General features: G+C 38.4%; 1 protein-coding gene across 1 annotated transcript in view; it reads left to right on the forward strand.

Annotated features, from left to right (window-relative positions):
* DNAH3 (dynein axonemal heavy chain 3) overlaps positions 1-13,415 on the forward strand; it is a 192,705-nt gene that overhangs the window by 24,628 nt on the left and 154,662 nt on the right. Inside the window, exons 12-13 of the mRNA XM_065893394.1 lie at positions 2,305-2,410; positions 2,602-2,780. Coding sequence (XP_065749466.1) covers positions 2,305-2,410; positions 2,602-2,780 — 285 coding nt within the window. The remainder of the gene's footprint in view (positions 1-2,304; positions 2,411-2,601; positions 2,781-13,415) is intronic.

A 13,415-nucleotide genomic window follows, 5' to 3' on the forward strand; every position in this document is an offset into this window, starting at 1 on the left:
AAGTTAGACAAAATGAGATGGCAGAGGACTATGTTCCAGACAAAGGAAGAAGATAAAACCCCAGAAGAACAACTAAGTGAAGTAGAAATAAGCAATCTACCTGAAAAAGAATTCAGAGTAATGATAGTGAAGATGATCCAAGGTCTCAGACACAGGGTGAAGGTACAGACTGAGAAGATGCAAGAAATCTTTAACAAGGAGCTAGAAGATTTAAAGAACAAACAAACAGAGATGAACAATAAAATAACTGAAATGAAAAATACAGTAGAAGGAATCAATGGCAGAATAAATGAGGCAGAAGAATGAATAAGTGAGCTGGAAGACAGATCAATTGGTGGAAATCACTGCTGCGGAACAGAATAAAGAAAAAAGAATGAAAAGAAATGAGGACAGTCTCAGAGACCTCTGGAACAACATTAAATGCACCAATATTTGCATTGTAGGAGTCCCAGAAGGAGAAGAGAGAGAAAAAGGGCCTGGGAAACTATTTGAAGAGATAATAGCTGAAAACTTCCCTAACATGGGAAAGGAAACACTCACTCAATTCCAGGAAGTGCAGAGAGTCCCATACAGGACAAACCCAGGGAGAAACACATATTAATCAAATTGACAAAAATTTAAAACAAAGAGAAAATATTAAAAGCAACAAATAACATACAAGGGAACCCCCATACAGTTATCAGCTGATTTTTCAGCAGAAACTTTTCAGGCCAGAAGTGAGTGGCATGATATATTTAAAGTGTTGAAAAGGAAAAACCTACAACCAAGAATACTCTACCCAGCAAGGCTCTCGTTGAGACTCGATGGAGAAATCAAAAGCTTTACAGACAAGCAAAAGCTAAGAGGATTCAGCACCACCAAACCAGCTTTACAACAAATACTAAAGGAACTTCTCTAGGTGGAAAAGAAAAGCCCACAACCAGAAACAATAGAATTACGAAAGGGAAAGCTCACTGGTAAAGGCAAACATACAATAAAAGTAGGAAATCATCCACACACAAATGTAATGTCACAAATATGTCAAAACCAGCAATCGTGAGGAGACTACAAGTGCAAGATATTGGAAATACATTTGAAATTAAGAGACCAGCAACTTAAAACAATCTTGTATGTATATATGTATATATGTGTGTATATATATATATATATAGAGAGAGAGAGAGAGAGACTGCTATGTCAAAACCTCATGGTAACTACAAACCAAAAATGTACAATAGATACAAAAAAGAAAAAGCAATCCAAACACAACCCTAAAGATAGTCATCAAATCACAAAAGAAGAGAACAAAAGAGGAAGGGAAGCAAGAAGACTAGACCAGAAAATTCTGCATTATGAGGGGCTGTCCTGTGTATGGTAGGATGTTTAGCAGCATCCCTGGTTTCTACCTGTTAGTAGGGCATTCCCCAGTTTGACAACCCAAAATGTCTTCAGACATGGCCAAATGTCCCCTGGGGGCAAAATCACCCCCAGCTGAGAACTGCTGCTAATCTATTCTGAAAACCAGGGCCTCAGATTTGAAAGCTCTGCCCTCGTGAAGCTCTGCCCTCGTGAACTTAATCTGGTGTCATCTATTTGAAACCTGTTTTCCCTGTTGTTGATTCTTATACATATAGTTTGTTTTTCTATACTGACAGTTCCATGGGCTTCTCCTTGTCTCTCAGTTTCAGAGTCTCTGAAGTGTTAGCCAGCTCTTGGAAGTATACCCCTGGGCCCCACAAAGTTAATTCTGTTTACTCCATGTCATCCTTATTTTAATTCAAACTTATTTTAAGTCAGAGCATCCCCCAAACATCCTCCAATTTGGGGGAAATCTGTCCAGCCATTTCTGCCTCATCTGACAACAGACAGAGGGAAACTTAATTCTATTCAATAGACTTTAGGTTCATTAGTTACAAATTTTCATCTTAAAATTTAGATGTAGAATTTTAAAACCGGAAGGAGGGATAGGAAGTAATGTTTATTGCACATTTACTGTACGTTAGGCATAGTATTAATTGCTTTAAATATATATTATTACAGCTTTACAACAATCCAGTGAGCTGTTATCATTTCCACTTAAAATTAAGGACACTGATCTTTGAAAAAGAGAAATATCTTGTCTAAGTTCATGCAGCTAGGAAGTGGCAAAATTGGAATTTGAAGCTAAAGTTCTGAATTCCCAGTTCACTCTATTTTGCCACGTTATATTCCTCTTTCGTGATTTGGGCTGGTTTTTATGATATTATCTCTTCATTTGCCACTCTGACTAATCTGATTTGGTGACCTGTATTTGTATGTTTGATTTTATGCTCTTCAATATGGAAGATACTTAAATGTATACAAGAAGTATGATGACTTATTGGATAACACTGCAGAGCAAAACATCACTGCGTTCCTGAAAGAAAATCATGAAATTGAGGATTTTGTGATGGTAGGAGATGCCACTTGACATTTCGTATCTTGGTTACATGTGCTACAGACAATCCATTGAGTAGTCAGCGTGTTTCATTAGTGTATATACTGTGCTCAACATTGTACTATATTGGCTGGGGGGTGAGGCTTGGGGGCAAATGCATAGAGGCTAGAGGCAAATTAAGCTACTGAATCTACTCTCTTCTACAGAGGATCAATAGCATAAAAAAGCGGAGAAATGAAATTGCATCCATGCACATTACCGTGCCTTTGGCCATGTTCTGCCTTGACACCATGACCCTAAATTATGATATCTGTGAGCGAGCCCAAAATCTTAAAGACCGTCTGATTCGATTCCAAGTGGATGTAAACCGGGACACCAACACCAGGTATTATTGTTTCATGCAGAGAAATAGCAATGATAATTGGCATGAATGGGAGAATGGAAAAGTGGACAGAACTTGCACCTTCCAGCAACGACCAGATTGAACTTCCAGTTCACGTTATTTCTGCCCAAAGTGACGGTTGCAGGGAATCAGGTTCAGGCTAGAAGGTGAACAGTTAGGAGAGAACTACCTGGGTCTTGGAGTAGGAAGGTGGAAAGCATCCTGAGGCAGTTCATCTCTGATCCTTCAGCCTTTGCTTTCTTGCAGGCAACTTCAGAGAGAAATTTCTTGACTGTTTGAGGTCACAGGCTCTCTCACTGGCCATCTAGCACACATTTGAGGACACAGCGTGATTACAGGCAGCCCTTAGAATCTCTTCTATACAGACTTCTACTGTCTGGGTCTGGGGATTCTGTCATTCAATGTTAAACTCTATATTGAGCCTTCATTTTACTGTTGAGTATTTATTAAAGACGTTTTTGGTTGTAAGGGTTAGGAGGCCAGACTGGCTAATGTAAAACAAGGAATTTGGGGCTCACATGTTGGAAAGTTTAGGAGTTGCTAGCTTCAGGCCCTCAACACTACAAATAGAATGCAATCTTCCTCCCTCTACTTGGCTGTCCTCTGTGTCAGCCCTGTTCTCTGAGAGATTCTCTCCAGTTTGTGGGCCCCAGCAGCTCTAGACTTACATCCTCCCAGGTTTCCATCCACAGGGGAAAAAATGGTTTCCCTTTTTTCCAACACTGTGGCACTGGCTGGTTTGGCACTGGCCTGACTTGGGTTGTTTGGGCAACAGCAAGGCAAACACCATAGCCAAGAGGATGGTTTAGATTTGGGTAGTGTTCTCATCTCTAAACCATGAGAACCAAGAAAGAGAAGGATGGGGTACCCCAAGAAGGCTTAGGCTGTGGTTAACAGAAAAGGGAATGATGCTAAGAGTCTGGGACAGCAACTATCTGCTACTCTGTTTCTATTTGAATGTTACAAAATGGTTAGCCCGTGTTATTTTAGCTCTCTTCCTCAGAGAGCTTTAAACTATAGACTAAAATGATTTAGTACTAATAACCACTATTAAATTGTTATATATTATATTATTCATATACATGTAGATAAATATAAGTTTAGCATTTTGTAGCTCTTTTAAAGTTTACAAACTGCATATCAGAAACTCATCAGGAAATTAATTATGATAATAGCTACCATTTTTCCAGCACATGTTGTAGTCCAAGCACTGTGTAAGTGTTCTGAACATTCAAGATCTAATCAGGTCTTTACACCAACCATAAGAAGTTGTTCATTATTCTCTCCATTATGTTGATGAAGAAACTGAGACTCCAAAAGGTCAGCAAGTGGCATATCCAGGGCTTAACCTAGTTCATTTTGACTCCAAATTAATGCTTTCCACCACTGCACTCAACTCTCTCACTGGGTAATGAAATGGTGGGGTTCCTGGTTTGGGAGCCAGAAGACTTGGTTTTGAATCCAAGACCTTCTGTTTGCTAGCTTGTGTCCCCTGGCTTCACCTCTTGGATCTTCAGTTCCTTTGCCTATAGAATAAACATTTGGGACTAGGGCAGTAAAATGTTTTCAGCCTTCGGACTACTAGGACACTTTCCTTTGGAAAGTTTGAGCATCAAGCAATTTTTTTTTCTTAAACATTTGTTCCTGTCAAATCAAAGCAACATAGTGCCTTGGTTGGTTGGTGCTTTCTTTCTCATCAAAATAAATGTACAATTTCCTTTGGCCTTTTTAATATAAATGAAAGTTAAGGTCCCATTACAAACCTGGGGATTTCTAAGGACCCAGAAACTCCAGGTTAGTAATTGAGTTCTGAAGTTTCTTTCTACCTTAAAAATAGTGATTCTGACTCATTTGGTCTTCTCAGCCACCCCATGAGGTAGGTAAAACATATATAAGACACCCTACTGAATGAAGAGAGAAAAACTAACTTGCCTGATTAGGTGAGTTTGAGTCTTCTGAACCCTTGCTACTTCATTGTCCTGTAATTGCTGAGTGGACTACCTTCCTGTTTCCAGTGATGAGGTGTGCCCTAGAAAGGGGTGCTCTGGTCATATAGGCAGGGGGCACCTTGGAGTGCATTGGTAAGAAAGTGGGCATGCCATCCATTTCCACTACAGGTACAAGGTCTAAAGTTGCTAGAACAATGACCTGAAATATTGACCAGAAACACAAGGCCCTGTGTTAGAGATATAAGAAATTATCCCTCTGGTCTGGCTGTTTGTTTCCTTCAGGGTAGGAAATCTTGTCCAAACAGTGACAACAAGGTAGAGAGAGGCCATGGATTGATGCAAAATGTATTGGTCTCCCTTATGGCATCCCCTACACCAGAAAGAGAGTGGCCCTGGGCTTACAGGACACCTGGACCTTTATATTTTAAATGATATTGTAAGTACGTGTAGAAGACAGTATTTCTTGTCCTTAGTTTATTCCTAGATATTGCTAAGGTGTTATGTTGGTCCAATTGTTAATGTCGTCAACCCATATTCAGGACTTTTTAGAGGGTCTAGTAGTTAATTGGGTATAAAGGAAAAACTCAATTCAGTCTACCTCCTGAGTACGGAAAATCCAGTTCTTCTCTACTGTGTCTTTTCTGTGTGTCTCCTATATATTTTCTTATTGGAGTATAATTGCTTTACAATGTTGTCTTAGTTTCTGCTGTACAAAAAATTGAATCGGCTGTATGTACACATATATCCCCTCCCTCTTGGACCTGCCTCCCATCGCCCCCATCCCACCCATCTAGGTCATCACGGAGTACTGAGCTGAGCTCCCCGTGCTATACCGCAGCTTCCCACTAGCTATCTGTTTTACACATGGTAGTATATTTATGTCAAACCTAATCTCCCAATTCATCCCACCCTGCCCTGCCCCCCCGTGTCCACATGTCCATGCTCTACATCTGCATCTCTATTCCTGCCGTGGAAATAGGTTCATCTGTACTATTTTTCTAGATTTCACATACATGCATTAATACATGATATTTGTCTTTCTCTTTGTGACTTACTTCACTCTGTATGACAGACTCTAGGTCCATTCATATCTCTACAAATGACCCAATTTCATTGCTTTTTAGGCCTGAGTGATATTCCATTGTATATATGTACCACATCTTCATTATCTATTCATCTGTCAGTGGACATCTAGGTTGCTTCCATGACCTGGCTATTGCAAATAGTGCTGCAGTGAACATTGGGGTACATGTATCTTTCCGAATTATGGTTTTCTCTGGGTATATGCCCAGTAGTGGGATTGCTGGGTCATATGGTAATTCTATTTTTAGTGTTTTAAGGAACCTGCTTACTGTTCTCCACAGTGGCTTTATCAGTTTACCTTCCCACCAACAGTGCAGGAGGGTTCCCTTTTCTCCACACCATCTCCAGCATTTATTGTTTGTAGATTTTTTGATGATGGCCATTCTGACTGGTGTGAGGTGATACCTCATTGTAGTTTTGATTTGCATTTCTCTAATAATTAGTGACGTTGAGCAGCTTTTCATGTGCCTCTGGGCCATCTGTATGTCTTCTTTGGAGAAATGTCTATTTAGGGTTTCCACCCATTTTTTGATTGGGTTGTTTGTTTTTTTGATATTGAGCTAAGTGAACTGTTTGTATATTTTGGAGATTAATCCTTTGGCCATTGCTTTGATTGCAGATATTTTCTCCCATTCTAAGGATTGTCTTTTCATCTTGATTATGGCTTCCTTTGCTGAGCAAAAGCTTTTAAGTTTCGTTAGGTCCCATTTGTTTATTTTTGTTTATATTTTTATTACTTTAGGAGGTGGGTCAAAAAAGATCTTGCTGTGATTTATGTCAGAGTGTTCCTCTCATGTTTTCCTCTAAGAGTTTTTTAGTGTCCGGTCTTACATTTAGGTCTTTAACCCATTTTGAATTTATTTTTGTGTATGGTGTTAGTGAGTGTTCTAATTTCATTCTTTTACAAGTAGCTGTCCAGTTTTCCCAGCACCACTTATTGAAGAGACTGTCTTTTCTCCATTGTATATCCTTGTCTCCTTTGTCATAGATCAGTTGACCATATGTGTGTGGGTTTATCTCTGGGCTTTCTATCTTTCTCTGGACTTATCTATCCTGTTCCATTGATCTGTATTTCTGTTTTTGTACCAGTACCATACTGGCTTGATTACTGTAGCTTTGTAGTATAGTCCAAAGTCAGAGAACCTGATTCCTCCAGCTCTGTTGTTTTTCTTTCTCAAAATTGCTTTGGCTATTCGGGGTCTTTTGTGTTTCCATACAAATTGTAAGATTTTTTGTACTAATTCTGTGAGAAATGCCACTGGTAATTTGATAGGGATTGCATTCAGTCTGTAGATTGCTTTGGGTAATATATTCATTTCCACAATATTAATTCTTCCAATCCAAGAACATGGTATATCTCTCCATCTGTTTGTGTCATCTTTGATTTCTTTCATCAGTGTTTTATAGTTTTCGGTGTACAGGTCTTTTGCCTCCGTAAGTAGGTTTATTCCTAGGTATTTTATTCTTTTTGATGTATTGGTAAATGGGATTGTTTCCTTAATCTCTCTTTCTGATCTTTTGTTGTTAGTATATAGGAATGCAAGAGATTTCTGTCCATAAATTTTGTATCCTGCAACTTTACCAAATTCATTGATTAGCTTTAATAGTTCTCAGGTGGCATCTTTAGGATTTTCTATGTATAGTATCATGTCATCTGCAAACAGTGACAGTTTTACTTCTTCTTTTCCAATCTGTATTCCTTTTATTTCTTTTTGTTCTCTGGATGCCGTGGCTAAGACTTCCAAAACTATGTTGAATAATAGTGGTGAGAGTGGACATCCTTGTCCTGTGCCAGATCTTAGAGGAAATGCTTTCAGTTTTTCACCATTGAGAATGACGTTTGCTGTGGGTTTGTCGTATATGGCCTTTATTATGTTGAGGTAGGTTCCCTCTCTGCCCACTTTCTGGAGAGTTTTTAATCATAAATGGGTGTTGAATTTTGTCAAAAGCTTTTTCTGCATCTTTTGAGATGATCATATGGTTTTTATTCTTCAATTTGTTAATATGGTGTATCACATTGATTGATTTGCGTATATTGAAGAATCCTTGCATTCCTGGCACAAATCCCACTTGATCATGGTGTATGATCCTTTTAATATGTTGTTGCATTTGGTTTGCTAGTATTTTGTTGAGGACTTTTGCATCTATATTCATCAGTGATATTTGTCTGTAATTATCTATTTTTGTGGTATTTTTGTCTGGTTTTGTTATCATCGTGATGGTGGCCTTGTAAAGCAAGTTTGGGCATGCTCCTTCCTCTGCAATTTTTTTGCAAGAGTTTGAGAAGGTTGGGTGTGAGCTCTTCTCTAAATGTTTGATAGAATTCACCTGTGAAGCCTTCTGGTCCTGGACTTTTGTTTGTTGGAAGATTTTCAATCACAGTTTCTATTTCGTTACTTGTGATTGGTCTGTTCACATTTTCTATTTCTTCCTGGTTCAGTCTTGGAAGGTTGTATCTTTCCAAGAATTTGTCCATTTCTTCCAGGTTGTCCATTTTATTGGCATAGATTTGCTAGTACTAGTCTCTTATGATCCTTTGTATTTCTGCAGTGTCAGTTGTAATTTCCCCTTTTTCATTTCTAATTTTAATGATTTGAGTCCTCTCCCTTTTTTTTATTGATAAGTCTGGGTAAAGATTTATCAATTTTGTTTATGTTCTCAAAGAACCAGCTTTTAGTTTCATTGATCTTTGCTATTGTTTTCTTCATTTCTTTTCATTTATTTCTGCTCTGATCTTTATGATTTCTTTCCTTCTACTAACTTTGGGTTTTCTTTGTTGTCTAGTTGCTCTAGGTGTAAGTTTAGATTGTTTATTTGAGATGTTTCTTGTTTCTTGAGGTGAGATTGAATTACTATAAACTTCCCTCTTAGAACTGCTTTTGCTGCATCCCATAGGTTTTGGGTCATTGTGTTTTCATTGTCATTTGTTCCTATGTATTATTTATTTTCTCTATGATTTCTTCAGCGACCTCTTGGTTATTTAGCAGTACACTGTTTAGCCTCCATGTGTTTGTGTTTTTTACAGTTTTTTTCCTTTAGTTGATTTCGAATCTGATAGCATTGTGGTCAGAAAAGATGCTTGATACAATTTCAATTTTCTTAAATTTAGCAAGGCTTGATTTGTGTCCCAAGATATGATCTACCTTGGAGAATGTTCCGTGTACACTTGAGAAGAATGTGCATTCTTCCACTTTTGGGTGGAATGTCCTATAAATATCAATTAAATCTATCTGGTCCATTGTGTCATTTAAAGCTTGTTTCCTTATTTATTTTCTGTCTGATCTGTCCCTTTGTATAAGTGGGGTTTTAAAGTCCCCCACTATATTTGTGTTACTTTCGATTTCCCCTTTTATGGCTGTTAGCATTTGCCTTATGTATTGAGGTACTCCTATGTTAGGTGCATAAATATTTATGATTGTTATATCTTCTTGGATTGATCCCTTGATCATTATATAGTGTCCTTCCTTATCAGTCTTCAGTCTTCATTTTATCTGATATGACTATTGCTACTCCAGCTTTCTTTTGATTTCCATTTGCATGGAATATCTTTTTTCATCCCCTCACTTTCAGTCTGTATGTGTCCCTAGGTCTGAAGGGGGTCTCTTGTGGACAGCATATATATGGGTCTTGTTTTTGTATACATTCAGCCAGTCTGTGTCTTTTGGTTGGAGCATTTAATCCATTTACATTCAACATAATTATCAATATGTATGTTCCTATTACCATTTTCTGAATTGTTTTGTGTTTGTTTTTGTGGATCTTTTTCTTCTCTTGTGTTTCCTGCCTAGAGAAGTTCCTTTAGCATTTGTTGTAAAGCTGGTTTGGTGGTGCTGAATTCTCTTAACTTTTTCTTGTCTGTAAAACTTTTGATTTCTCTGTCAAATCTAAATGAGATCCTTGTGGGTTAGCGTAATCTTTGTTGTAGGTTTTTCCCTTTCATATAAATATATCCTGCCACTCTCTTCTGACCTGCAGAGTTTCAGCTGAAAAATCAGCTGATAACCTTATGGGGATTCCCTTGTATGCTATATTTTGCTTTTTCCTTGCTGCTTTTAATATTTTTTCCTTGAATTTATTTTTTGTTAGTTTGATTAATATGTGTCTTGCTATGTTTCTCCTAGGGTTTATCCTATATGGGACTCTCTGCGCTTCCTGGACTTGGGTGGCTATTTCCCTTTGCATGTTAGGGAACTTTTCGACTATAATCTCTTCAAATATTTTTTCAGACTGTTTCTCTTTCTCTTCTGCTTCTGGGACCCCTTTAATTTGAATGTTGGTGCATTGTTAAATGTTGTCCCAGAGGTCTCTGAGACTGTCCTCAATTCTTTTCATTCTTTTTTCTTAATTCTGCTCCTTGGCAGTTATTTCCACCATTCTACCTTGAAGCTCACTTATCCATTCTTCTGCCTCAGTTATTCTGCTATTGATTCCCTCTAGAGTATTTTTAATTTCAGTTATTGTGTTGTTCATCACTGTTTGTTTGTTCTTTAGTTCTTTTAGGTCTTTGTTAAACATTTCCTGTATTTTCTTGATCCGTGCCTCCATTCTATTTCCAAAATTTTGGATTATCTTTACTATCATTACTCTGAATTCTTTTTCAGGTAGGTTGCTTATTTCCTTTTCATTTATCTGGGATTGTAAGTTTTTACCTTGCTCCTTCATCTCTAACATATTTATTTGTCATCTCATGTTTTTTTGATGGGTGGGTCTGTGTTCCTGTCTTACTAGTTGTTTGGCCTGAGACCTCCAGCACTGGAGTTTCCAGGTAGTTGGATGGAGCTGGGTCTTGGTGCTGAGATGAGGACCTCTGGGAGACCTCACTCTGATGAATATTCCCTGGGGTCTGAGGTTCTCTATCAGTCGAGCAGTTTGGACTTGGCACTCCCACCACAGGAGCTCAGTCCCGACCCTCGGACTGGGAGCCAAGATCCTGCAAGCTCTGTGGCACAGGAAAAAAGAAAAAACAAGGAAGAACAATAACAAAGAATAAAAAAGAAAATAAAATTAGAAAAATTTAAAAATCTATTAGAAAAAAAAAAACTGTAAATGAAACAACAACAAAGTAAAACAGCGTTCAAGATGGCGGAGTAGAAGGACGTGTGCTCACTCCCTCTTGTGAGAGCACCAGAATCACAACTCACTGCTGAACAATCATCAACAGGAAGATACTGGGTCTCACCAAAAAAGATACCTCACATCCAAAGACAAAGCAGAAGCTGCCATGAGATGGCAGGAGGTGTGCAATCACAATAAAATCAAATCCCATAACCACTGGGTGGGTGACTCACAAACTAGAGAACAATTATACCACAGAAGTCCACCCACTGGATTGAAGGTTCTGAGCCCAACGTCAGGCTACCCAACCTGAGGGTCCAGCAATGGGAGGAGGAATTCCCAAGAATCAGACGTTGAAGGCTAGCAGGATTTGATTGCAGGACTTTGACAGGACTGGAGGAAACAGAGACTCCACTCTTGGAGGACACACACAAAGTAGTGTGCGCATCAAGACTCAGGGGGAAGGTGCAGTGACCCCATAGGAGATTGAACCAGACCTACCTGCTAGTGTTGGAGGGTCTTCTGCAGAGGCGGGGGGTGGCTGTGGCTCACCACAGAGACAAGGACACTGGCAGCAGAAGTTTTACCTAAGAAGGTAAAAGAACTGTACTCAGAAAACTAGTAAGACACTGATGAAAGAAATCAAAGATGACACAAACAGATGGAGAGATATACCATGTTCTTGGATTGGAAGACTCAGTATTGTCAAAATGACTGTACTACCCAAAGCAATCTACAGACTCAATGCAATCCCTGTCAAACTACCAATGGCATTTTTCACAGAACTAGAACAAAAAAATTCACAATTTGTATGGAACCACAAAAGACCCCGAATAGCCAAAGCAATCTTGAGAAAGAAAAACAGAGCTGGAGGAATCAGGCACCCTGACTTCAGACTATACCACAAAGCTACAGTAATCAAGACAGTATGGTACTGGCACAAAAACAGAAATATAGATCAATGGAACAGGATAGAAAGCCCAGAGTTAAACCCACGCACCTATGGTCAGCTAATCTATGACAAAGGAGGCAAGGATATACAATGGCAAAAAGTCTTTTCAATAAGTGGTGCTGGGAAAACTGGACAGCTACATGTAAAAGAATGGAATTAGAACACCATACACAAAAATAAACCCAAAATGGTTTAAAGATGTAAATGTAAGACTGGACACTTAGAAAGAGCACTCTTTGACATAAATCACAGCAAGATCTTTTTTGACCCACCTCCTAGAGTAATGGAAATAAAAACAAAAATAAACAAATGGGACCTAATGAAACTTAAAAGCTTTTGCACAGCAAAGGAAACTAAACAAGACAAAAAGACAACCCTCGGGATGGGCGAAAATATTTGAAAACGAATCAACAGAGAAAGGCTTAATCTCCAAAATATATAAACAGCTCATGTGGCTCAATATCAGAAAAACAAACAACCCAATCAAAAAATGGGCAGAAGATCTACATAGACATTTCTCCGAGAAGACATACAGATTGCCCAGAGGCATATGAAAAGCTGCTCAACATCACTAATTATTAGAGAAATGCAAATCAAAGCTACAGTGAAGTATCACCTCACACTGGTTAGAATGGGCATCATCAGAAAATCTATAAACAACAGATGCTGGAGAGGGTGTGGAGAAAAGGGAACCCTCTTGCACTGTTGATGGTTATGTAAATTGATACAGCCACTATGGAGAACAGTATGGAGGTTCCTTAAAAAACTAAAAATAGAATTATCATATGATCCAGCAATCCTACTACTGAGCATATAACCAGAGAAAACCATAATTCCAAAAGACACATGCACCCCAATGTTCATTGCAGCACTATTTACAATAGTCAGGTCATGGAAGCAACCTAAATGCCCATCGACAGACGAATGGATAAAGAAGATGTGGTACCTATATACAGTGGAGTATTACTCAGCCATAAAAAGGAACGAAACTGGGTCATTTGTAGAGACATGGATGGACCTAGAGACTGTCTTGCAGAGTGAAGTAAGTCAGAAAGAGAAAAACAAATATCATATGTTAACGCATATATGTGGAATCTAGAAAAATGGTACAGATGAACCAGTTTGCAAGGCAGAAATAGAGACACAGATGTAGAGAACAGACATATGGACACCAAAGGGGGAAAGTGGCGGAGGTGGTGGTGGTGATGATGTGATGAATTGGGAGATTGGGATTGAGATATATACACTAATATGTATAAAATAGATAACTAATAAGAATTTGATGTATTAAAAAAATAAAATTCAACAACAACAAAAAAAGAATTTAGGTGGAATGGTAGAAAATGGAGTGGGCAGAATTAGAAATAACATTTCTTGTATATAGCCTTCTGTGTTTTTAATACAGTGTAAGATTTTTACCCTAAGGATGGTATTGTTGGCAGTGGCAGATTGAAAGCCACATTTTATATTGGTTCCAATATTTAAATGGAAATCTGAATTGACTTTTATGTGAATTTATTCCTGAAAATCCATGCTGAAGGACATTGGAGTGTGGATCATCAAAAGGTTTTTAGCTTT

This window comes from Phocoena phocoena, chromosome 15 (assembly GCF_963924675.1).
Source record: "Phocoena phocoena chromosome 15, mPhoPho1.1, whole genome shotgun sequence".
NCBI lineage: Eukaryota > Metazoa > Chordata > Mammalia > Artiodactyla > Phocoenidae > Phocoena > Phocoena phocoena.